General features: G+C 37.7%; 1 protein-coding gene across 1 annotated transcript in view; it reads right to left on the reverse strand.

Moving 5' to 3' along the window:
- The window catches only part of CNOT1 (CCR4-NOT transcription complex subunit 1), a 111,224-nt gene that overhangs the window by 73,363 nt on the left and 10,031 nt on the right, over positions 1–27,830 (reverse strand). Inside the window, exon 2 of the mRNA XM_044663095.1 lies at positions 10,364–10,638. Within this exon, the coding sequence (XP_044519030.1) occupies positions 10,364–10,465 (102 nt within the window). The 5' untranslated portion in view covers positions 10,466–10,638. The remainder of the gene's footprint in view (positions 1–10,363; positions 10,639–27,830) is intronic.

The raw sequence follows: 27,830 nt of genomic DNA on the forward strand, positions 1-27,830 counted from the left end.
GGGGGGGGGGGGGGGGGCGCGGGATGGGACAACAACAGGTCCAAATCCCTATCCCTAAACACAATTTGTAATTCTGCCCTGACCCAAAAGTTACTATTCCATAAATGCTTATCAAAGAATTTTGAAAACCAAAGTAGTGAACTGGTCAAAGTCCTTTAATTTCTTTGATTCACCTGGGATTATGGAAGTGATAACTCAGTTTTATTAAAAGTACCTTTACAAATGAAGTGGTTCAACCATTCTGGAGAGCAATTTGAAACTATGCCCAAAGGGCTATAAAACTGTGCACACCCTTTGACCCAGTAATACCAGTGTTAGGTCTGTATCCCAGAGAGATCAAAGAAAAGGGGAACCTATATGTACAAAAATATTTATAGCAGGTCTTCTTGTGGTGGCAAAGAACTAGAAACTGAGGACATATCCTCAATAGAAGAAAGGCTAAACAAGTTGTGGCATATGACTATGATGACACATTACTGTACTATAAGAAAGAAATCAGCAGGATGCTTTTAGAAAAAGCTGGGAAGACTTACATTAACTGATGCAAAGTGAAGTGAGTGAAGAGAGCATTGTACACAGTAATAGCAATATTGTACTATGATCAACTGTGAATGAGTTAGCCATTCTCAGCAATACAATGATCCAAGACAATTCTGAAAAATTGATGAAAAATATTATCCACCTCCAGAGAAAGGTCTGATGAGAGTCTGAATATAGATCAAAGCATACTTTTTAAACTTTATTTTTCTTGGGCTTTTTGGTGGTGGTTCTATTTTCTTTTGTAACATGGCTAATACAAACATGTTTCACATGACTACAAATACATAATATATATCTATTTGCTTGTCTTCTCAAGATAGGGAGGTAGGAAATTTGGAAATCAAAATAAAAAAAAGATTTTTGGTTTTTTTTTAATTATTTATTTTTAAGTCCTTAACTTCTGTGTATTGGCTCATAGGTGGAAGAATGGTAAACGTGGGCAATGGGGGAGTGGGGGTGGGTTTGAAGTGATTTGCCCAGGGTCACACAGCTGGGAAGTGTCTGAGGTTGGATTTGAACCTAGGACCTCCCATCTCTAGGCCTGACTCTCAATCCATTAAGCCATCTGGCTGACCACCCAAAAAAGAATTTAAACACTTTTATAAGTAATTGCAAAAAAAGTAAAATAATAAATTCTAAAACTAGGAACTCATTTGCAAAGTTTAAGCACCATTAAATACAAACAAATACGCAATTTAAAAAAACAGTAGTTATGTATACTGGACATTTTACAAGAAATAGTTGGTACAGATTCATATTACCCCACTCCTCTCCCCTCCCCTCCAAACACACAGCTAGGATATTTCAGGTAGGACTTGCCCCTACATCTTCTGGACTCCAGGGCCAGCCCTCGGTCCAGCACAACATCCTTACTTGTTTGGAGGACATTACAGGAAGCCTAGAGTCTAAGGATCCCTTCAAAGGGAGAGACTAGTATATGGGTCCTGTTGGTATTATTTATGGAGATTTTATTTTGATGGTTGACTTAAGTGTAGAAAACATAGCACTCAAACATTCACAAGTAAGCTGCTAACTTGGAGATGATTCATTTCCCACTGACATGTGTTTCAATTTTCTTTGGAAAATATTTTTAAACTATTTTTTGCCATAACCATAAAACCTGGAGAAAAATGTTAGACTAAATCACTCATTTATAGAAAATACTCATGGTTAGGTGAGGTTTTTTTTAAAGTTTAAATAAAATTTGCTCTCTGAAATTCTGGCTTTGAGAACTGTGAAGATTCTTTTCCTAAAGCTTATTTACAATCTAATCCATAAAAAAAGATTGCACAGCCTATCCTAAAAGCCTTCATTCTTTTCTCCTAATACTGGGAAGTTACCAATGGAAGTCTCTAGCTGACCACCTGCACCTTATTCTTGCCCATGTAATCAATCCATTTTCTTTTCCTCTCAATCCTTGATATGTTTTTTCTCCTCTCTGCTTACAATCTAGTCTTAACACTCACTTCACCACCACCCACTATATGATATTCCTGTTAATTCTTCTGAAGCAATATCGTATTGCCATAGAGCAAGTGGTTAACTATCACTATTTCCCCAAAAATAAATAAATAAAAGTGGGTCTTCGCTTTGTGAGAAGCTTGCTGTCAATAAAATGCAATTTCCCCAAATTCACTACTCTCCTTCAACACTTTGTTGTCTATCTGTACCATATCTCAGATAAATACCAGTGTGCAAGTTACTTGGGCCAAGCAATAATTTTGCTATGGTTTCACTGTCTTAAAAGTGATGATCATGGTGTCTGTACTTCTGACACAGGATGAATTGAATTTGACATAAAACTAGAATGAGTTGGTTTCTCCATTATTAATCAATTTTGTTGGTTAAAATGCTGAATATCATGCAGTGTGTATGTGTTTCACTGTTCTCTTTTGGGATGTTTTAATTCTGGGAATTTTACTCCAGATTTTTGCATTTTTAATATAAAAATTGTAACAGCTCTTAGAGAACACACTTCAATGACTTGAGAGATGTTACACTGACCATTGGTAGGTAGAAGCTAAGTGGCTCAATGATAATTCAAGCCCTTAATAAAGCACAATCAGTCACAGCAAATTACAAAGTCAAGTGCAAAAAGCTTCCCAAGAACTCAAATTATTGTTGCAAACAGCCTAATTAAGCCTCAGAAAAAAAGAAAAGCCCCTCAGAGGGTCATTGTTGCTGATGCCTTTACAACACAGAAAAGGCTTCTTGTAGTTAGAAGAACCAAACTAGAATACTGAAGATTGGAAAGAAAATAATTTTTACTAATGAATCCCAGTTTTTCATTCACGGCATTGTCAGAAGTCTAGTGGTGCCATTGAGATTTAGATATCACCCGATTATTAAAAAATATTTGGGATTTTATTTTTTAAACTTTCAGTGGCCTGGAAATCTTGTCTCCCATGAGGGAAACAATAAAACTCTGACAAATATAGCAATATATTATAAGACTGACTTGTTGCAGAATTATAGAAGCTCCCAAACGGTGAGGAAATACTGCACTATGACTTGGTCACAGGTCCTAAATAGTTAAGAAAGTTAAATAAGAAATGGAGTCAAAGCATGCTTCAATGGCCATGGAAACTCAACTTGTTTAAATATCAATGAAAACCTTATGGGCTACATAATCAGTTAAGACTTGGGGAAAGTGAACTAGTCAAAGCATGCTTAACAGGGAAGCTGGGTGGCTCAGTGGACTGAGAGCCAGGCCTAGAGATGGGAGGTCCAAGGTTCAAATCTGGCCTCAGACACTTCCTAGCTGTGTGACCATGGGCAAGTCACTTGACCCCCATTGCCTAGCCCTTACTACTCTTCTGCCTTAGAACCAATACACAATATTGATTCTAAGACGGAAGGTAAAGGTAAAAAAAAAAAAAAAAAAAAAAAAAAAAAAAAAAAAAAGGTATGCTTAACTTCAAATATGCCAAGGATGATTTCATGACAAAAAACTAAAAGAATGTATCAAAATTTTAATTCAATTCAATGCCAAATACAAATCGACAGTTTTGGCATTCAGAGGATCTTGGTTTTCTTTCATATTTATTACCTGTGACTTCATTTGAGTCACTTAACCTTTTCCAAGCCTAATTCCTCATCTGTAATTTAAGGGAAGCTGAATAAGATATCAGAGACTTTCCCAGTTTTAAATAAATCATGCCATCTAGTCCAACTCCCTCATTTTTCAGATAATGAAACTGACCCCTGGAGACTCCTTACCCAAAGTCACCTAAATAATGAATGCCAGAGATGGGATTTGAACCCATGTCTACTGTTTCCAGAGTTGTTGCTCTTCTTGGTACTATGCCTCCCCTTTGCTATCTTTATATTATGAGCCAAGACATCATTCAAACATTGTTGTGGCCAACATATACACACATGCACTAACATGCTTAAAGGAAACAGTGCAAGCATGGAGCCTGGTTTGGAGTCAAAGGACCCAAGTTACATTCCTGCCATTCATTACTTATGCAGCCTTGGAAGGTTCCTAACTTCTTTAGGTCTCAATTTTCACATCTCTAAAATGAAGAAATTGAAATAGATGTTCCCTTCCAGCTGCAGTTCTAGTATCCTACAGTGTTTCAGGACTTACACACTACTACTGGTATAGCCTCTGCAAATTTATGGTAACTAGCAAATCACTACAGAACGAGTATTTCACTGAAATCCTACAGCGAATCCATATATTATTCTTAATAAAATGTACTATAAGTTATTCACATTTTACTAGATATTCTTGGTCATAAGCAAGTAATACAGGCAACATTAGAATATGGACACATCGTTCTGCCATTAGACATTCACTCTCACTCACATTAATAAAGAACACTCCTTACCAGCTTCCACTTACAAAGAAGTTGGCAGAATTTGATTTTAACAAGAAATACAAACCATTAAACATGGTATATATCTCCAAAAGTCTTCCATTCACCCTAAAAAAACTGATGTAGCAAGTTAAAGCAATTTGATGAAGAAGCTGGGCATCTAGCATGAATATTTGAAAGAGATGGCAGCCCAGGGACATACTTGCAAAACTATTCATGGAAAATGGAACCCAGTTCAAAACTGTTGGGGGAGAGGGAGATATCCTATTTATTTTGGATAGTTTAGTTTTTCAAAGAGCTTAGAAAGAATATCATTCTTTTGTTCTCTTAATCACTTAAGTCCCTTCTGTTAGTAGAAAAACTGCACTCTCATTTATCTTTTTTTTTTTTTAACCCTTACTTTCTGTCTTAGAATCAATACTGTGTATTGGTTCCAAGGGCAGAAGAGTGTTTCCTAGGCAATGGGGCCAAGTGACTTGCCCAAGGTCATACTCCTAGAGGCCAAATTTGAACCCAAGACTTCTCATCTCTAGGCCTGGCTCTCAATCCACTGAGCACATTAACTGCCTCCCACCTCATTTATCCTTTTCCTACTATTTCTCTTCCTACCATCCTCATGGAGCAGTAGAGCATATAGCTCTTTAAGATGTCTTAAGCATAAGCTTCAAGTTTCTTGGTGAAGTTAGCAGATAGTCTAAAACTACAAGAGTTCTTTCAGATTCAATTTCTAAATGACTGCCAAAAATAATATACTGATCTTTACTAGTCAATTATCTGAAAACAAAGCTTAGCTGTTATCTTTTTTGTTTCCACTCCCCCCCATCTGAATATAAAATGCTATCTTGAGATCACTGTGGCCAATTCCACAATAAAATCTAAAGGCAAGAAAAGTCAGATTGATAAAACATGTTCTGCCTTGAATGAAAAACTATTTATCAAATGCTTAATATGTGCCAAGCTCTATGCTAAGCACTAGAGATAACTTGCCCCAAGTAACTCCGATTCTAAAGGGGCAAGTTAACACACAGGAGGAAGTGGTAACCAGGAGGTAGTATTTTGTTAATCAGTCAATAAACATTAATCACCTACTGTGTGTCAGGCTTCTTGTGAGGTGCTAGGAAATATAAAAAAAAAGGTACAAAGTGCCTGTAGACAAGGAGCTTACAGTCTTAATGGGAAAGACAACATGCAAACAACTACATGCAAACAAAGAATAAACTAGAGATGATCAAGAATGGGAAAATATTAGCATTAAGGGAGACTGGAAAAGGGTTCCTGGCAAAAGGATGGATATTTAGAAGCTAGGAGACAGAGATAAGGAAGAATAATCCAGGCATCAAAGGTAGACAATAAAAATGTCCAATAGTTGGAAGATGGAGTATATTGTTCAAATAACAAGGATGCCAAAGTCACTGGATTGCAAAATATATGGGTATTGATGGGGAGGAGATGATGGGGAGGAGAGAGGAAAAGATGCAAAAAGATTGGAAAGATAGGGAGTGAGCTCTGAAGGGTTTTAAATGCCAGATGATAATTTCATATCTGATCTTAGAGTGATGGAGAGCCAGCCACTGGAGTTCATTGGTGAGGGATGGGATTAGGAGTTGGTGTGACACGATCAAGCCTTGCCCTTTAGGATTATCACTTACAACTGAGTGCAGGATGGATTGGAGTGGGGAGAGACTTGAGGTAGGTAGATCCACCAGTAAGCTATTGCAATAGTCTAGGTGTGAGGTGATGATGGCTTACACCAAAGGAGAGGCAACATCAGAGGAAAGGTACATATATAAGAGATGTTTGGAAGATAATCAACAGGCCCTGACAACAGATTGGATATGGGAACAAAGGGAGGGGAGAGTGAAGAGTCAAGATTGATACTCAGATTATGAGTTTGGATGACTGGAAAGATGGTGATACTCAACAGTATAGGGAGATTAGGAAGAAAGAAAGGAAGAATAAAGAGCTCAGTTTTAAACAAGGAAGTCAAGGGAATTGTGTCTTGCTAGTTCTTCAACTTCTAGTGTTGTCTATCTGGGTTCCTTGTGAAATAATACCCTCTTTATATAGCTCTTTAAAGTTAACAAAGCATTTCCTAAAAACAACTCTGTCAGGTTGAGTTGTATTGACCTATTTTACAAATGAACAAAATAAGGCAGGAGAGATAAAAACGAGAGAGTGTTCCTAAGCAAAATGCTGATAGCATGAACTATATCATTTACTTTCTAGGTAACTGGCTGGTGACTAACCTCAGGAATGTAAGTACTGGTTTGGGAAATGCTGCTCTAACACAGACAAAAAGTTGAATTAACTGTTAACAAACCCCATACACACTTCAACTTTCACCATCTTGCCGCCAAGATATTTTCTAGGATAGAGTTTCAGCAACTCTTCCCAGTTCCAAAAAGGTTGTAAGGTAAAACACATGAGAATATTAAGAACTGAGAGTAGGACAAAACAGAAAAGCTACAGGAGAAATTAGCAAAGCCTAGGAAAGTCAAAAATATAAAAGCTCAAAATGAACCAAAGAAAGTGGCAAAGAAAGTGAAGATGAGCCAACAAGTTTCAAAAGCTTGTCTTGTGGAATAGCTGGGTAGTTCAGTCAATAGAGAGCCAGGCTAAGAGTAGGGAAGACAGACCGGAGTTCGAATCTGTGCACAGACACTTCTTAGCTATGTGACCATAGGGAAGTTACTTAATCTCCACTGCCTAGTCCTTACTGCTCTTCTGCTTTGCAATCAATACTTAGTATCCATTCTAAGACAGAAAGTTATGGATTAAAAAAACAACAACAACAACAAAAAAAAAAAACCAGTTATCTTGCTCAGAGCAGATGGGGCAATTAAAAGAGATAAGAGTAAAGGCACAAGTGCTAAAGTTCTCACTCTTCACTCTGGCCTAAGAACCTCCAAAAAACAGCTCATCTGCAGATGACCTCCAAGAACATCTCACTACATAGACTTGAGAAGGCATCCAGCTGTCCTTAATAAACTCATGTCATGAAGCCCTGACTACAGTATCCCAGGGGACTGAACATGAGTGCTGGGCCATTGCCAGTGACCTCTGAAAGACCCTGGGAGACTAGAGAGGTGCTACAGGATTAGGGAAATGTGAAATATAGAGGTCTGTGAACTAGACCAGTAAACACGACTTGAATTCCTGACAAAATCCTAATGTGCCTAAAAGGGATGGTTGGTGAATATCTAGAAAAGGAAAGATCACAAAGAGTCAGGAAAAGGTAATGCCAGACTAATCTTGTTTTCTTTTTTGACAAGGTACCTGACTGGTAATCAGAGAAACCCTGTAGATAAAGGACTCTACAGTTTAGAATTAGAAGTAACCCTAGGTCATCTAGTCCAAAACCCTCATTTTATAGATGAAGAAACCGAGATTCAGAAAAGTAGAGACTTGCTCAATGTCACAAATAGTATTCAAGAAAACTAATACCTAAACCCTGTAGTTCCAATCATCCTCTTTTATAGCAAGCTCATTTGCCTAGATTCTAGCAAAGCATTTGACAAAATCTTCCATACTATTCTTCAGGAGTAACAGAACCAGGTAGACTTGGAACTCATTGAACAATCAAACCCAAAGAGTAGATGACAAGAGCAGCTTATTACTAATAAATTATAAATATTATCAAAATAATAGTTTATTACTATTAAGCAATCGATTAAGCTCAGTATCAACTTGGATAAAGACATGGATGGTATGCTTCTCAAAATTACAGGACACTAGAAGAGATAATATCTATAATACTATGACTTGCAAAAGCACTTACCTTCACAATTATGGGATGCAAAAAATATATCAAATATTAACCTCTTTCACAAATGGAAAATTTAGGCTCTGAGATTAAATAACTTGTTCTTGATCACATCAACTTGTAAGTGACAAAATCAGGATTTGAACCCAGATCTTGACTTCAAATCTAGTATGCTATTCCCTCAACTGTGAGATTTCACATGTTCAATGACAGAACCTAGGAAATTCATGTTGGAATTAGAATATTGGACTGAATAAAATTTAATAGGAATAAACAAAGTCTGAACTTGGGTTCAAAACAAAAAATAATTTCCCAAGTACAAAATGGAAAAGGCAGACATCAGTTCATCCAAAAACTATCTAAGGATTTTAGTCAACTACAAGCTCAAAATGAATCAACTGTGGAATACAAGTCAAAAAACTCAAAACTAGCTTAGTCTACATGAACAGAAGCATAATGTACAAAATTAAGGAGAGCCAAGTCTTATCATCCTTTGTTCTGTAGTCACACCACACATTAGGAAGGATATTATTAAACTAGAGAACATCGAGAAGTCAAAAAAGGTGGTTAAAGAGCCTTATGATCATAGAATATCAAGAGCTGTTAAAAGGACTGTGGATATTTAACTGAAGACTACCAAGGTACATGAAAGCTGTCTTGAAGTACTTCAAGAACAAGGATTAGAATTGCCATCCAAAAGCAGAAAAGGCTGTTGAAAAGTGGTGTAGACACTAGATGACCACTTGGATGTGTTATGATGGGGATTCCTTTCATATATTCTGGGTTGCCCAAGAGCTAAATCAGGAACAATTAGCGTATATTTAAGTTTAATGTAAGGAAAAACATTCTAATATTTAGAATAGCCCCAAACAAAGCAAGCTGCAAGCAAATACATATACACATATATCTAGACACACTCATACTCACAGTCTTGAAGCAAGATTTGTTTGATAAGATGGAGAAGCAATGCTTATTCATGTATAGGCTAGACCAGTGATGGGCAAACGTTTTAAAGAGGGGCCAAAGGAAAGGACATGCTCATCTGTCAGTCTGTTTCTAAGGCAACTCTTTCAAAGTTTCATTGTATTATATCCTACTCGTTATATTCGTCAGATTAGGAATAATGTTGCATGCCAGATAGAACATTTCAGGGGGCAGTATCTGGCCGGCAGGTCCTAGTTTGCCCATCACTGGGCTAGACTATATTCCAACTGTGCAATATCGTGATTCCATGAAATCTGAGGCCATGTATTTTTAAAGTATATCTCAATAGCCTCTGAAGATATTGCTCTCTTATGGGACAGTTTAATTATGGATATTTACAATGAAAAATCTAAGTCATGTAACTAAAAAAAAAAATCAAAAAATATCTGCATATGCTAAGCATATTAAGGCAGGAAAGTTTTAGGAAGATTTCCTATAAAAAATATTTTGGCACTCAAAGTATATTTCATTTGCCACTTACATGGAATAACCTCATCCCTTAATACCACATATACAAGAAAGTATAAATCTGAAACTGACTTCATCTTTATCTTCTACATCCATAAGTTTCAAAACAAGATGTTCAGACAAATGTCACCTTAAGTGTAATTTTTCCATGATTAAATGTAGTCATTATTTTTTACTACATACAGTTATAGGTGATTAATACTAATTCTAAGAACTCATATAGCTTATCAACTTTTTTTTTCAATTCTAGTATCTTAGCTGGAAGCAACCCTATTACATATGCTGCCAAAGAGCAAAATGATTCTAACAGTCAAAATAACTACCAAAGCCCAAAAGATCTTGCTGTTGTGTCTGTAATAATTACATAACAAATATCAGAGAGAAACTACCATGTTAGGGTTTTTAAATGAAGAATAAACAAGTACAAAAGCCTTAAGTTAGAGAACAAGTTTTAGAAGCTTTGTACCTGAGAAAAACTATTAAAATTTGTATCATGGGACATGGAGGGATCTCCCTTAAAAACAATTTCTAATTTAATATCCACTAAGGGTTCTAGCAAGTAAACAGCTATAAAAATCAAAGTTAAGAGGCTGGCTCTTAAAGCCAAAAAGAGATTCAATCACTGAATTCTCAGACATTCTAAACAGAAAGTGGCAGACTAGAAAAAAGGCTGGCAGTGGTACTCTACAATACATAAGAACAGCGAGGTAGCAAACCCAAAGAGCTTTTCAGCTTCCCCTTCATTGGTGTGATGGCATACTTTCCTGCAGTCAAGTTTACTCACATGCTGTATTTCCTGCTGGCTGGCTCGGTAGTTTTTCTTGGTTAAATTGTCCACCAGGTAGCTGATTTGAGACAAGGCCAGCGAGAGCGAGTCAAGATTCATTGCTGGTTGGGGCGGAAGCAGGCGGCCGAGCCCGGCGCAAAATCACCATTATTCCCCTTTAGTCACCTCAGAGACAGGTTAATTCTTTCTTGTAATTAGCCTATGTCGGATTTCTGTAGAATTTCTTCAGTTCTTTTTTACCAAAGATCTTATTCTGTTCTGAAACATGGCACCTGAAAGAGATTCAAAATTCCAAATGATACTCAATTCTTTCAAAATAAAAAGTCTATTTAAAAAAAAAAACCTTAAAAAAAAAGTTGAGAGGGTACATTCTTAATTCCTGGCTTTCTCTTCTAGAGCTGTCAAGCTGTTCCCCCAGGCCCATTTCCAGCAAGATCAAGTTGATCCTTCAAAGAGCTGTCAATCTACGATCCTATGACTCCATTTATCATCCCTGTAAACTGAACCCAAAATGCCTTTACTCTGGGCACCACTTCTCTCTATGTGTAGAACCCCATTCTTAAAATAGATATTCTGTAAGGATAGAAACTATTTTCCTTTGTATTTATTTCTTTATATGTTCAGTGCTTGGCACTTAAATGCTACTTAAATTCATAAATATAGAGATAAAAGATACAAAGATGGGGTAGGTACAATTAAAGAAAATAGAAATGAGACCAAATGTTTTAACTTGCCATTTCAAATCTTGACGTTCAAAGAGGATTCATGATTTAAATTTCTGCAGAATGGTGGTAATGGTGTGGTTTTAGTAGCATTAAGTACTTTGGACTCAAGTTGAGATGTAAGCAATTTGAAATACCACTGGAAAATGGTAATATTTCCAGGGTTCTACCAAAGTACCACCACTTACCAAGTTTATTGTTTTCTATTTTGCTAATAAGTTAACTCATTTTTTTCGATTCATATATAATAGGAAAATATTCCGATTTGTTAGGTTTAAAAAAGAGACCCATTTATTCCACTTTTTCTTAAACCCCCTTTCAACCTTGCAAAATCAATAGCTCATAAATCAAAAAATACACATTTAGTTCACTTTACTACCCAAGAACTTCCTAAGAAAAGAGTTAAATAATTCAGTTGTTATTTTGTTGAAAGTTATGTAGGACAGTAAAATATTTATTTGAAAGGCAAGGAAGAACCATTAGAATCACATTCCTTCTAGTCATATAGAAGCTATTCAGGAGAACAGAGCAAAACAGCTCAAAGGAAAGAAAGCTCAGTTTAATTCTAACCACCTGAAGCATCACAGAACTGCCTTCCATTCTAGGAGAATTGGCTGGCCACCCCATTCCCTTTGCTCCCACAGTACTCTTGCCTTTTTTTTTTTTTTTTTTTTTTTTGCTTTGGTTTTACAAACGACTTTGCATAATTAGTTCAAAAACTAAAAAATAGAATCCAATTTTAATGACTTTGCTGGGAACAATCTATGTGGTATCAACTCAGAAATATAGACAATGAAGCAGAGTGCTGTGCTGGAAAGTCTATCAAGTCAGAATAACCCGAGTTTTAGTCCTGGTTGTGTCACTAACTAGCAGCTTAACCTCGGGACAATTCACTAGAACACGCTAGGCCTCAGTTTCCTTATCCATAAGATGAGAAGTTGGGACTAGATGATTACTAAAAAATCCCTCCTAATCCACAAAGACTCCTCCAGTTTCATAATAGAAGCCTACTGCATTAGAAAGGATACATTGTTCAGTGAACACAAAGCAAATGTTTGTTTACCCAGAAAAAAGGGTGGAAATTGGGGGGGGGGGGAGTTGGGGAGGGAAGATATGCAAAAGGATATATGCAGGGCAGTGCACAAAGCACTGCTGCCTTAGTGGATAAATATTCCTACTATGTTTCTAGTTACCTTCTAATAAGCAAACAGTAAGATATCCTAATATAAAAATATCAGCATTATAAGTTAGCAATGCCAACAGAGGATGTGCTCAGAAATTGGTTTAGGTCCAATGCAAAACTCCAAAGATACACTAGAAATATGGTGGTTAAATTCTCAGAGCAGCTCACAAGTCTGGATAGAGCACTGTACTAGTAATACTTAACTATTCTGTGGTACAATATTTCTATGGGAAATTACATATCCAATCATTTAAAATAAGTAGAAAAGAGTAAATATATTTCAGATTCCCAAAGTCACAAGAATATGAATAGACGACCAATGTGGTGTGCTCTGTAATCTACCACATCTATTCAAAGATAGGCTTATGGCAGCAGTTCAAAGTATTTCACTTATGTTTTAGGGTTTGTATTGTCTAAAAGGGACTCATTTTCTGGAGCAGAGATGGCCAATGAAATTTCCACTTAATAATACCTCAAGCTCCAAGCCACTTCAAAGCAAAAACTATGACAAGGCCAAAGAAATTACCTGGTCCAAATTCTTGTAACAGTGTCCAACATTATTAAAATCAGATCTTTCCCTTCCAAATGAGTACATCTTGCCATCTCTTACAAATTAAAATGGTCTTGAGTTCCACAGCTCTCTCTAATACACCTCTCAATTTCACTATAAAATAATTTAAAGCACTTGGAAACTATGGCAGTTTATCTGCAGATAAGAAGTATTCTTTCAAAAGATTTTCTTAAATCACCAATTCAGTATTTTAAATGACATCTACCATACAGGTTACAATACAAACATTACAATACAATTACTGTATAACTGAGTACCATGCTAAAAGGGAAAGCTCTCAATTTTCATCAATAGATATATATGTGTGTATATGTATATGTATTATCAAGAGGTTTATAAAACTTATTATAAATTTTCTTTTAATATGATTTGCTGAATCCAAAACCATCTTGTAAGACAGGAAAAGGAAATAAACTCCTTATGTTTGAGGTAGGTTCATTCTAACTTTTGCACTGATATTTTTTTTTTAATCCTTACCTTATCTTAGAATCAGAAGAATGGTAAGGGCTAGGCATGGGGGTTAAGTGATTTACCCAGGATTACACAACTAATAAGTAAGTATATGAGGACAGATTTGAACCCAGGTACTCCCAACTCCAAATCCACTGCTCTATTACCTAGCTGCCTCATACACCTCAATTGTGTACAAGGTACCAAATATGTGTCCTGTCCTTAATGTGCTTACTACCTAATAGGAAATATAAGTCATGTCCACAAATAAATATAATGTAGAATGGAGTGTGAGAGAGGTAAAAGTGTTAGCTCAAAGGAATAGATTATTTCCACTGGGAAGTGAGAAAGAATGCAGGTAGAGTTCATGTTATTCTTGGTTCTTCTTCAGTCATGACCTACTCTTTATGACCCCATGGGGTTTTCTTGGCAAAGATACTAGAGTGGTTTGCCATTTCTTCCTCCAGTTCATCTTACAGATGAGGAAACTGAAGCATACAGGGGTAAATGACTGGCCCAGAGTCACACAGCTAGTGTCTTTGAACTCAGCAAGATGAGTCTTCCTGGCTCTTTATCTACTGTGCCAACCAGCTGTCCCCATGTTATGCTACCTATGCTGTTTTTTTAGTTATTGTTCAATTTAATTCAAAGAACATGTATTAAGTGTCTGTAGTGTACTGGGGAAAATGCGAAGTTTGGATTATACAACCATACTACCCTAATAGAATATGATACAACCATAATACATAAATGTATTAGAGAGGTTATCAAAGAGAGGTTCCTGGGGGCAAGAGGTCATTATTGTATTTATGGAGAAAATGGAAGCATGGAGATTTCAGAAAGCAGCTTCCTAAAGGAAGTATTAGAATAACCCTTAAAAGATAGCTGAGAATTCAACAGGCATTTTTCAATTGTTTATCTGGGTTTATGTTCTGGGATTTCAATTTTATAAAATTGCTCACTTACAAAAATGAACAATATGGAACTATATTTTGCACAATACATGTATAACCCAGATCAAATGGCCTATCAGCACCAGGAGAGGGATGGGAAGATAAATTCAATCACATAATTTAGGAAAACTTGTGTAGAAATTTGTTATTACATGTAATTGATGAAAAAAGTGTGTGTGTACATATAAATATGTGTGTGTGTGTGTATTATTTTAACTCAACAAGTACACCAAGAAGGATTTTTCAGACAAAAGCCAGAGAATTGGCCAAGGGGAGGCCAAAAGACAGTGAGCAGATACTTTGACTATAAAAGTGGATGTGGAAAGGATAGTATGAAACAAGCTTGGAAAGGCAGAGTGGGTTTCAGGTTGACACAAATCTTTTTTTTTTTTTTAAACTCTTACCACCTTCCACCTTAGAATCAATACTGTGTACTGGTTCCACGGCAGAAGAGCAAGGTTAGGCAATGGGGGTGTGGTTAAGTGACTTGCCCAGGGTGAGGCCAGATTTGAATCTAGGACCTCCCATCTCTAGGCCTGGCTCTCAATACACCAAGCCACTCAGCCCAGGATCTTTAATGAATTTTTTACTTGTTAAGTAATAGAGAACCACTGAAGATATTTCAGCAGAATAGCTAGAAATTACACTTGAAAAAGTAGTACAATGAGGATGTGAGAAACAAATTAGATGAGGAAGATACAGGAAGATCTGTTAGAAGCCTATAACAAGTAAAGGAAGATAGTAAGAGTGGGAATAGAAAAAAGGACAAATAATAAGAGAGAATAGAAAGAAATAGAGCCTGGGCTGGTTATGAGAAAGATGACACCAAATTTAAACATAAGAAAATGGGTGAGTGGTGCTGTCAGTAACAGAAATAGTTAGGAAGGTGAATGGGTATGGTAACTTTGATATGACAGCTGATTTATGTTCTGTAGGCAGTTGGATAAAACTATTTGGAGCTCAGAAAAGAGGTTTAGCTGGAGATAAAGATTTTAGCAATCAACTGTATAAAAATGATGAATAATCTATGGGTGCTACTTATATGGCCGATATGAAAATAGAGAAAAGAAGACCAAGGGAACAAAGACCTTAAAGAGAAGTGAATAAAGAGAAACCAAGAGGGTAATGTATATGAAGCCACTAGATGACAGAAGAGACTGTTCAAAAAAGGGGGTAATCAACAGTGTCAAAAACTATAGAGAAATCAGGAAGGACACTGAAGCTATTTATTAGACTTCGGAATTAGGAAGTCACTGGTAACATTTGAGATAGTTTCAGCATATAGCAGGGACTAGGGAAGCCAAATAGCAAACAAAAGGCATGATATTGAAGTTAATCGGGCAGAGACAGTTTTTCAAGAAACTATTGTTTAAAAATATTCCCTTAGGGGCAGCTGGGTAGCTCGGTGGATTGAGAGTCAGGCCTAGAAACAGGAGGTCCCAGGTTCAAATCTGGGCTCAGGCACTTCCCAGCTGTGTGGACCTGGGCAAGTCACTTGACCCCCATTGCCCACCCTTACCACTCTTCCACCTAGGAGCCAATACATAGAAGTCAAGGGCCTAAAAACAAACAAATAAATAAATGTATTCCCTTACTTAGCCCCCAGGTAGTATAGGCACTGAAACCAATAATAACTAACTCTTTGAAGACACTGACTTATCATTCAACTTGGACATTAAGGTAATGGAACTGATTTAGTATAGGATCTTCTGAAAATGCATCTCCTTCAACAAGAACATCCAAGTTAATGAATGTAAACAAAATGTGCATCATGTCACTAAACTGCCAAATTAAAACACATTAGTGAAATGTTCAACATGTCTTAAAAGACTACATGTTTTAATTAAAGGAACAACTGCAAACTGCATCTTGGGATTTTAAACCTAAACTTCTACGCATTCAACAAAAGAATTTAACCTCTGAAACAGTGAAAAGAGCACAGGGCCTGGAGTCAGGAAGGAAGACCAGAGTTTAAATTGAGCCTCAGAATCATAATAGGTGTGAGATCCTGAGCAAATCACTAAACCCTGTTTGCCTCAGTTTTCTCTTCTGGAAAATGAGCTGGAGAAGGAAATGGCTAACTACTCCAGAATCTTTAAAGGCCAAGAAAATCCCATATGGGGTCACATAGAGTTGAACACAACAGAAACAACTGAACAAACTTCTGAAAAATATTTCCTTAATCAGAAGCAACAATTATATCAGTTAGGTTAAAGGGTAATATTTAGTACCATGTGTCATAAAGTTGTTGAAGCCATCCTTGTTAACCTTTAACTGAAGGGGCTATGTGTATCTCTAGTTCATTAGAACAGTTAACAGTTACAGCAGGTTGTGTTTGCTCTCTTGGTTAAGCCTAAATCTAGTTGGACTACATTTTTATTTTTAACTCTCTTCCCATTCCCCCCATATACATACACAAATCACTTTTACACGAAATGTCCAGGCCATTTTCGATTGATGTTGACAAGTTTCATTTATAACTCACTAGAATATATATTATTGTTCATAAAGCTCAAATTCTCATAAATCACATGTGCTAATAAGAAGAAATATATTCATAGAGAGAAATAGGTTTCTCTCCTTTCTCACTTTTGAGGTAGGGTTCAGTGAAGGAGGAAGATTTAGGATAAAATTATTTAAGTTTGGCCATAGGATCATAGTTTTCAAGTTGTAAAGGACCTTAAAGGTTACTGAATAAAAGGAAACAGAAACACAGTGAAGTTAACTTGCCCAGGATTATATAGCTAATGTTTGAGGTGAGATTTAAAGCCAGTCTTCCTGACTCATTTAGTCTTAAGTTCTGGTTTCCATCTATCCAAAATGTTATCTTTGAGGGGATGAGGGAAGAAATGGGTCAAACTCCTAATGTCAGTAATGATCAAATATAATTATTTCAATCTTAAGGATAGAGGCAAAGCATTTCTAATCTCTCTCCAATCCTGAAACACCTCTAAGTTTCCTTGCTTCATTCAGTGAATGGTAGGCCATTCTCATTACCCAAAACAAAAATCTTGGTCTGGTGTCTACCCTTCTCCACAATTGTCATGGACATTTTTCTGAACTGTGCATTTCACCAAGTGACTCCCCCTACTCCCTAAATTCCAGGGGCTCCCCATTTCCTCTACTTAGTAGAGACTGCCCGCACAGGCTCCAAATACACTTTCCTCCTTGGCCATTTCTCCCCTCTTCACACCTAACATTTCATCTAATATCTTGAGGTGTCTGCACAGATTGCTCCCCACAGCTAGAAAGTATTCACTCATCACTGCCATGAATACAGCTGTCTCACAATTCCTGCTTTTCTTTTAGACTCAAGTACTGACTTCAAGTATCTTTTACCAATTCCTCCAGTTGTTAGACTCCCTCCCCAATCACTTTGCATTTATTTTGTATGCATCCTGTATTTCTAATACTACCAACATGCACTAGCATCCTAAGCAGAATGTAATCTCCTGAGGGTCATAAATCTAGTCCACTTTTGAATTTGTTGTATTCCCAGTTCCTAACAATGCCTGGTACCTAGTAGGGGGCTTAATGACTTGTTAACTGATTAATCCTTTTCATACATCATACTCTTTAAAAATTTTCTCTTGGGGGGCAGCTAGGTGGTTCGGTGGATTGAGAGCCAAGCCTAGAAATGGGAAGTCCTAGGTTCAAATCTGGCCTCAGACACTGCTTAGCTGTGTGACCCTGAGTAAGTCATTTAACCCCTATTGCCTAACCTTTCCTGCTCTTCTGCCTTAGAACCAATACACAGTAGGGATTCTAAGACAGAAGGTAAAGGTTTTTTAAAAAGGTGTTTTTTTTTCTCTTAATCCACAATCACTACTAAAGTCCCAAGTCTCATCAAGAAATGAAGCATCAATAAATAAACATTTTCTAAACCCCAATTTGCCAAGTACTAGGTTAGGTGCTTAAACATACAAATTCAAAAATGAAAATAACCATTCAATTGGCCAGATACGCTTTCAGATAAGATACATGCAAAATAAATACAAAGTGATGGGGGGGTGGGGGTGGGGAGAGATGAAACAGGATGACTACTATTAAAACTAGGCTGATATCAGAGTTAAGCTTTGTAGGAAGCTACGAGTTCCAAGTGGAGACAAGGAGAGAGTATTACAGGCAGGTGGGATACAGTGCAAAGAAGAAAGGGAATAACCTATCCAAGAAATAACAAGCAAACTAGCTTGTCTGTCTGAAAAACTGTGCATGTGGTTATATTGGGGAGTGGGGAAGATTGGAAGAGGATATAAATGTTTATCAGTCTGAAAAAAGAGAGGCCAGAGGCAGACTTGTGAAGGGCTTTAAAGGCCAGAAGTGTTATTTTATCCTAGAGGAAACAGGGCACCACAGAAGCTTCTCTAGCAGGTGAGTGACCTGATCAGATCTGTGCTTTAGAACAATTTGGTAGATGTATGGAAAATGAATTCAGAAGGAGAGACCCCTTGATATGAGAAGATTGATTAGGAAAACATAGTCCAAGAGTGAGGAGGATCTAGACCAGCGATGGCAAACCCATGGCATGGGTGCCAAAGATGGTATGCAGAGCACTCTCTGTGGGTATGGGGCCATGCCCCCACTCCCCCTTCATTACTAGAAAGGCAGAGGAATTCAGGCAGAGCTGCTCCCCACCTCCTCTCCACAGTGCCTGATGACATTTTTTCACATCACCTGCCCCTCTGCCCCGCAGCCCACTGGGAGCACACAGGGTAAGATGGGCAGCTCATAAGCAGCATAGCAGGATGGGAGCAGAGAGCTCAGGATACCCCCCTCCTCCTCTCTACACTCCTGAGGGCATTCCTTACTTCACTGGCCCCTCTGCCCAGCAGCCCAGTGGGAACATTCTCCCTCCCCTGGGTGGAATAAAAGGGGGGAAAAGGGGGACCTGCACCAAGCACTGAGTGCGAGAGGGGCACAGCACTTAGTCTAGGGTGGGGACTGGCACTCCATCTCCAAAAGGTTTGCCATCACTGATATAGACTATGATCATTTTGCTATGGCTATTTTGCTATGCTATAGATAAACCTTAAAGGACTAATGCTACATTTAAAAAGAGGGGGATAAATGTAGCATCAGTCCTTTAAAGTTTATCTGTTAAAGTTATTTAACAGTATAACTATGACACTTTTAATATTCTTTTTAGCCTTAAAAAAAAAACAACACTCCAACCCACAGGTTCCATTCCTTTTTTTTTCCTTTTAAATGCATCCTAGCTATCAAAGTGGTTCCTATTATTAACTTTCCATTATTAATAGAGAGATAAAGGGGCAGCTGGGTAGCTCAGTGGATTGAGTCGGGCCTAGAGCCGGGAGGTCCTAGGTTCAAATCCGGCCTCAGACTGTGTGACCAGCTGTGTGACCCTTGGCAAGTCACTTGACCCCCCCTCCATTGCCACCCTTACCACTCTTCCACCTAGAAGCCAATACACAGAAGTTAAGGGTTTAAAAAAAAATAGAGATAACTATAACTAACCCAAACATGGATAACCAAAATAATTTATGCTCATAGGTGAAAGATACTGAATAGCTTACTTTTTTCCTAGATGGAAGGAGCTATTAAAAAAATAATTTAAAAAACCATGCTTAGCTGCAGAAACATATTAGTTTGAAATTAAGAATTTTCCAGGAATATGCCATTAAAATGAATAAGGCACTTTAAGGATTTTGCTTTGCTCAACTTAAATTACAAACCATTTTTTTACACTTCAAAGTCTACTAAACACCAACCCAGATTATACAAGTGGATGGAAAATTATTCAGTCTAATAGTATTTTGTAAATCTTAACACACTTTGCATGACACTGTAGACAGAGCTAACCTCAATGTGTCAAGACCTGGATTCAAGTCCTGCCTCAAATACATATGGCAAAGTGAGTCAACAAGTGACAAACTCTCAGTGCTGCTGGCACCTAAGAAAGTCTAAAAGGCTGATAGATGTATCTGCAATGTAAATAAGAGTTTAAGAATCAATTTTATTGAACATAGTAGTTTACTTAAGTTCCCTCATATCTTAAAGGTTAAAAAACAAGAAGGAAGCCAGAAAGGTTAAGACTAAGAAGACTGAGGGGGAAATTGGAACATTTTTGGAATTGGAATTCTAACCCCCGCTAAGACTTAACTCTAATATTTAAATGGATACTTAAAATAGTATGTTTTAAAGTAGATTTTCCAACAACATAGTTAAGTATGAATGTAAGATATCAACAATCAAAAAGTGTTCTTTAAGTAACTTCATTTTAAAAAGAAAGTAGTCAACCTAGAAATCTACCTGGAGACAAACAGGACAGAATGACAGAAAATGTTAACAAAGAGATTTGAGATTCCAAGTAAACATTATTAGTGACTGCCTCACTGAGGGCTTTCTATTATTACAATTCTCCCTTAAATAACTTTTCTACCTTAATTTACTTACTTTTCTAAGAAGAGTCACAAATTACAACAAAATTAAGCTTTGAGCATTTAAGGGACAGCCTTTTTATACATTAGCATGCTTGTGAACTTTTCCAGCAAAAGTTAGGATTTGAGAGAGCACCAGATCTACAGCTATGATAGAATTCAAAATTCTTAAGTGTTATTATTTTAAGAATGAAACAACATTAATGCTAGATAATTCTCCTCTCCATAGTATATGGAAGGATTCACTGTGAGTAAACTGCTTATGTTACAAGGCCAAGCATATGGTGCACAGTAACAAAAAGTATGCCTTTCAATTCTTACTATGGACAAGTCAACCCACTCCACAGCGCTTCAAATCTCTTTTAAGTTTCGTGATGGTAAATGTTTTCTTGTCCAGGCAGTAACCCAGAAAAATGCCTCATGATCAGTTTTATGACCACTCAACAACTCAAGTCTAATTCTTTGCTTTCAGTTCTGATAATGTTACTGTTCCCATTTACTCTTCCACAGTAAGACTACTCAAAAAGTCATCAATAAATTTATAACCATTATGGGGAGGGGAGGGGCAGATTCTTCTGTCTTGAATTCATACTAAATCAGAAGGTATGGGTTTAAAAAAAATACAACAGAACATACACTGTGTCAAAAATACAAAGTGGCACAGTAACATAGAGGGAAAACTGATTTTTGGATTGAAAGAAACAAGGAAAGACCAAAAAAGGTGGGTCATAGAAGTTGTTCACCAGTCCTTGAAATAGAGTAGGATTTCAACAGATAGGCAAGAACATGCTAGGCAAAAAGAACAATGGCAAAGACAAAGAGTTTGCCTAAAGTAGATGAATGGGGAGCAGTGGAAGATAAGCCTAGAATTGGTATCAGCTCAGGATCTAACACAGAGGTTCTTAACTCAGTAATCATGAACTTTTTTTGTATTTCAATACAATGAGTATCCTTTGTAATTCTATATATTTTATTTTGTCCATTTAAAAATATTTATTCAGAGAATAGATTCATAAATTTCACCAGACAGGAAATGGGGTGCAAAACACACACCAAAAAAACTTAAGAACTTTAAATTTAGAGTCAAATTAGAATTTAGGCTGAATGTGCTTAATAGACACCCTCCTCCTGCAAAAGATTGTCTAAGTAGAGGAATATCAAGAACAATAGAGGGAAAGAAATGGAGATAAGAAACTATGGCATTTTTATGGAATCAAGAAATATTTACCTTGTTTTTTATGTAATGACTGACGACAATGATAGCTGCCATTTATGGTATGTACCAGACACTGAGCTAGGTGCTTTACAAATATTTATCCATTTATATTCATAACAACTCCAATAAGTGTTATTATCCCCATCTTAAAACTGAGGTAACTAAGACAGATTGCCTAGGACCACCTAGCTAGCTAAAGGCCCCAAGTCTGGATTTGAACTCAGAGCTTCCTGATTCCAGGTCTAGTGCTCTATCAACTGCACTACCTTGTTGCCCTTTTCTGTACAAAAACTAGCTAAGAGACTATTAGAATGAAGGACTGAGTAAGAGACGTGGCGAAAACGATAAGAACACAAACTACAATGATGTCAGTCCTTAAAAATGGCACCTTGGACAATATATTAGGGAGAAGGATCATAGGGTTAGAGTTAAAGGGGGCTTAGGAGTTATCTAATATAACCCTCTCCCTTACAGATAAAGAAACCTGGACCAAGAGAGATTAAATGACATAAGGAGGAGGTGAGAAATTAGCATTAGTCTATAAGAGTTTAAGAGGATAAACATAAACACTACAAAGACTAAGGGTGGATACCCCAGCAGAGCCCAAATTGAAATTATCTTCTATAATGGGAGTATATAATCATATCTGTTTACAAAATCACACTGTGCTAGTTATGTTAAGCTCCAGGACATTTCAAAGCCCCAAAGATCCATAATGGCTCAGAATTCCATCAATAAAAGAAAAAACAGGGGGCAGCTGGGTAGCTCAGTGGATTGAGAGCCAGGCCTAGAGACAGGAGGTCCTAGGTTCAAATCCGGCCCCAGACACTTCCCAGCTGTGTGACCCTGGGCAAGTCACTTGACCCCCATTGCCTACCCTTACCAATCTTCCAACTATAAGTCAATACACAGAAGTTAAGGGTTTAAAATTAAAAAAAAAAAAAAAAAAAAGAAACAAAAACAAAAATATAAGAAAAAACAAGTAGACGAAGAACAACTACTGTCTAGATTATATAGAGCAATCCATATGCTTCTGGGACAAACACCATATAGAGCAGGGGTTGGCAACGTATGGCTCTTTCTGCAGGAGCCATAAAGTCAATTTTTTTCCAGGCGCTTTTACAGGAGCGCGCACTGTGAGCACTGTACGGCTCTCACGAAACTACATTTTAAAAAATGTGGCATTTATGGCTCTCACGGACAAAAAGGTTGCCGACCCCTGCTATAGAGGATGAATTAACTGGACCTAGAATTAAACAAGAGAAAAACAAGTATGATTGTAATTGGGAAACTGCAAACAACTTTGAAGAGCCCGAGCATCTCCTGAAACAAAGACCCATCCTTTTATCAATAGACTTCCAATGATGCTACAAAATTCTATGATCTAAGATAGTGGTCTAAAAAGTATTAAAGTTGTAAGTCATCCAAAGAGTAATGGAGAGACTTGTTGGATAAGACTGACCAGGAGCACATTACCAAAGAATCCTGGGGGAGGATTAGTGTAAATTGTAAAAGGCATCAAGAAAACTGACAGAAGAGGAAGAGTTAGATCAATCAACAAACTGTTATGAAGCACTTTAGTGATGTGGCAGGCCCTGTGCCAAGAGCAGGGAGGACCAAGAGAAACAAAAACTGAATAATCAAAGAGTTACAAACCAAGAATGACAAGAGAGCTAAGGCTCCCAGCACGAAAGTCCAACCTCTTCTGAAGGACTGATTTAACAGCACAGAGGGATGAATACACAGGCTGAAAAAATGCAGGTATAAAGGGGTTTCAATCTTAACTATAAAAGGAAATACATCAATAAAACTTCACAGATCCATCCATGTTTGGTAATAGAAACTGAGAGCAATAGAATTTATTGCCAATCTGCTCCTAAGGAAATGATAGACTTTGGGAACGGGAATGTTTTCCTGAAGGCCTAAGTTATAAAGCAATATAAAAGTCATTTTTCAATCATGTCCAACTCTTTGTGACCCCATTTGAAGTTTTCTAGGCAAAGATACTGGAGTGGTTTGCCATTTCCTTTTCCAGGTCATTTTACAAATGAGGAATTGAGGTAAACAGGGTTAAGTGACTTGTCTCAAGTCACATAGCTAGGAAGTTTGTAAGGCCAGACTGAACTAAGGAAGAAGTTTTCTTGATTCTAAACCCTGTGCTCTCTATCCACTGAACCGCCTAACTGCAGTCAGGCCACAGGAGTATAAATATTCCAAAGCAATTCAAAGTACCTGGCAAAAATTAAGTATAAAGAAACATTATAGTATATGGATTATTCACTTCACACTTTTGTAAAGGCTCAGGTTCTGACTGTCTCAAGTGCCAATACGTATTTAAATTATTATTCAAACCATTAAGAGATTAATAAGTAAATTTAAAAGCATATATTAAATCAATTAAAATTAAGTTAAATTCAAAATATTGTTACATTTAAAAACTATTTTCTGGCTTGCTCCAAAGCTGACACCTTTCCTACTGACAAAAAACTTAAAAATGCCTTACTGAATTAAAAATAAATTACTTACTGAGAACTAAATTGCTTGTCTGGGTGAGGAAATATTTAACTGTAAATTTGAGGCTTCCTAAATATATTTGTGCAGAATGGTAAAATGCTACAGAAAGTAAAGACTGAGAATACATGGGTAAGTTTCAGTCAGAAATTCTGACACTTGAAAAACTTTCCAGCGATGTTACAGTTATAGATCTTATAATCCACTTAAACATTTTAGGAATCTTTTAGCAACTATGACAAACATTGATAGAACCCATATTTATTCTACTTTTATGTAGTGACTATACTATAGACACAACGAAACTCCCTTCAATTCCTGCTTTTCTTCAATTGTAGCAATTTGCTTCCTCATGCAGAACATTTTTCAAAGGTCATGTTTATTTAGTTTTAATTTAAAATATGATAATTGCAAGTCTATGCAAAAGAAATTCTAATTGGTTTGAACTGCCTATTAGAAAAAAAATTTTTCCTATCAATTTTATGTCTAACTTTTTTTTAAATGGTTAAGATTCAAGATTTAAGCAAAAGTAGTATTACTGGTTTTTCTGTCTTCATAGCTGAAATTGATGTCTCACTAGGATGCCATTTTGAAGTTTCCCAGCAGGATATTCAGATTTGGACTTGAAATGTGGTCAGGAATACATAGTAAATGAAGAATTTTAGACTGTCAGTACATTAGTCAATACTTTTTTCCCTAAAGATTCCTGAAAATAACATTTCATTCTATTGCCATAAATATATCAAGTTACTGAAGAGTGCCATTTCAAAATGGCAGCCTACCACCACTTGTTAAAGAAGTGCCAATATTATTAAATATTGGTTTGTTTGTTTGAAAACTGCCTAAAAGCATAGTATTAGTACTATACCAAAGAAATTTTCCTCTTTTGGAAAGAATGCTACATTCCTTTTGGGTCGACATCTTGCCTAAATTCTGGAAGAATACAAATTTTAGGCAGTATAAAAATCAGGCAATTAGAGCTAAAACTCAGTGTCTGGCTTAACAAAACTGCAATTACATTTTTTTTTTTTTTTTTTTTTTTTTTTTGGTATTTTAAACCCTTAACTTCTGTGTATTGACTGATAGGTGAAAGAGTGGTAAGGGTAGGCAATGGGGGTCAAGTGACTTGCCCAGGGTCACACAGCTGGGAAGTGTCTGAGGCCAGATTTGAACCTAGGACCTCCCGTCTCTAGGCCTGGCTCTCAATCCACTGAGCTACCCAGCTGCCCCTGCAATTACATTTAAGAAAAAGTTGTATTTCAAAATTCAGTCAAGGATATGTGTGTTTTAAGTGGTTACTTTATTTTAAGGACATTTTAATTAACAGAATTGTTGGCATTTTCACAATGGTGAAAAATTCAAGGATGTGTGGGTTGTGACTTTCTTCAATCTGAAGCTGATCATTTTGGGGATCAAGGGAACAGCTTCAGTTAACCCTTGGGATGTTTCACTTTTGGTACCTAAAACTTATTCAACTTCCTTTAAACGGTCCAGGACCCAAACTGTTGCTGTCAAAAGAACTACATGTTCAAGTGACTTATCAAAATACTATCATTACACACACACTCAAGAGAAGTCTAAAAACTTATTGCTGGAGCTAAAGATAGGAGTTTTAGTTCCAGTCTTCCTCAGAAAAAACAATGTAACAATGAGTCTCTTGAAATGTGAGCTACTAACAGTAACTATGTCACATTAACCCACTGCTAAAATACTATGTATGGCCAATCTCTGAATCTAAATAATTCTCATCTGGATTACAGAAAACTAGCCTCTCCAAAAATCACCAGATTCATTTTTTTAATATCATCAGCTTTCATTTTTAAAGTTATTCTTTCCCCACATATCCCAAAGTATTTACTATTTCTTTTTAAATCTCAGACAAACCCAATTAATCTAATTGATGGTAAGATAAGCAAAAAGGAATTATCACTCATTCCACTGAGAAAGGAAAAAAAAAAGCTTTAGGTTTTGAGATACTCTCACCTGGGTTACTTGTTAAAAGAGAGGGGAAAGAAGTTTTTACCAATGGAATTAGAGATCCCATTCAAATCAAGTGGATAAGAAACAGCTTTGTTTCAGAAATTCAGAAGAGTTTCCCTTTTCTATCCTTCCTTGTATCTAGGGCCTGGCAAACAGTACACCCTAAATGCTAGTTGACTTTTCCATTATCCATCAAAATCTAGAGAAGGGCCTTTAAATATCAACACACAGGAACTTCCTAGGTACCAATGGGCTTGATTACTATAAAAAGAAGGAGTTCCGCAGAAGGCCAGCACAAAGTAGGCACTTAGTAAGTACTCAATGGATTAACTGTAAGACAGGAAAGAGGAATAAAGGATGAGCACACAGTAGGTGCTTACTAAATGCCTATGGGCTTTACTAGAAAAAGCAAAAGTTAGGGGAGGAACTTGAAGGATGAGCACACAGTAGGCACTTACTCAATACTAGCTGGCTTAACTATTATAAATTTAGGGGAGGGGCTTGATGGATCCGCACATAGTAGGTGCTTACTAAGTGCCAGGGAACTACTATAAAAGCAAGGACCAGAGAGGGCCCTGAAGGATGAGCATACAGTAGGGGCTTACTAAGTACTATTTGGTATAACTATCATAAAGCAAAGTTAAGAGAGGCCCTTAAGTATTAATACACCACAGGCACTTAATAAGTGCTAGGAGGCTTAATTACTATAAAAAGCAAGAAGTTCCCTAAGGCTCAGCACACAGTAATCACTAGTTAAGTATGAACTGACTTAACTATTATAAATCGAAGTCAGGAGGGGTCCTTAAAGTATAAGCACACAGTAGGTGCTTATGTAGGCTTCAGTCTAAAAAGCAAGATCCTGAGAGAACCCTGAAGGATAAGTACACGGTGGGCACTTACTGCGGGCACTTACTAAGTGCCAGCGGGCTTGACTATAAAAAGCAAGGCCCGGAGAGGTCCCTGAAGAGTGAGCACACAGTAGGTGCTTCCGGCCAGCTCTTTCCCCCACCCCCACCCCGGGGGAAGCCTCCATTGCAACGAGGCTTGCAGGGTCCAGCTCGCAAGGAGTAAAGTAAGGATGTGGGGCTCCGGGCCCCCTACGGGGCGGGGAGGGGGCGGCACGTGTGAGTAAATGTATGCGTGTGCGCGCGTGTACGTGGAGACGCGCGGGTGTCGTGGAGGGGACCGGGGTGGGGGCCGCCCTCCCCTCCCTCCCGAGGAGCGCGGCCCGTCCGGGCCTCGGTGCTGACAATGTGCGCGGCCCGGCGGGCAGGCTGCCCTCGGTCCCCGGGCTGGCGGGAGTGGCGCGCCCCGACCCAGGCCCAGGCCCCGGCCCCGGCCCTCTCCAGTGCCGGGGCCTTCCCACCGGGCCCGGGCGAGGGCCCAGGAGCGGCCGGGCCCCAGGCCCTGCCCGCCCGCCTCCCTCCCTCGGTGGCCCAGGAAGAGGCGCCTCCTATGGCCACGGGACACCCCCCCCCCC

The sequence above is a fragment of the Gracilinanus agilis genome, chromosome 2, assembly GCF_016433145.1.
Source record: "Gracilinanus agilis isolate LMUSP501 chromosome 2, AgileGrace, whole genome shotgun sequence".
Taxonomy (NCBI): domain Eukaryota; kingdom Metazoa; phylum Chordata; class Mammalia; order Didelphimorphia; family Didelphidae; genus Gracilinanus; species Gracilinanus agilis.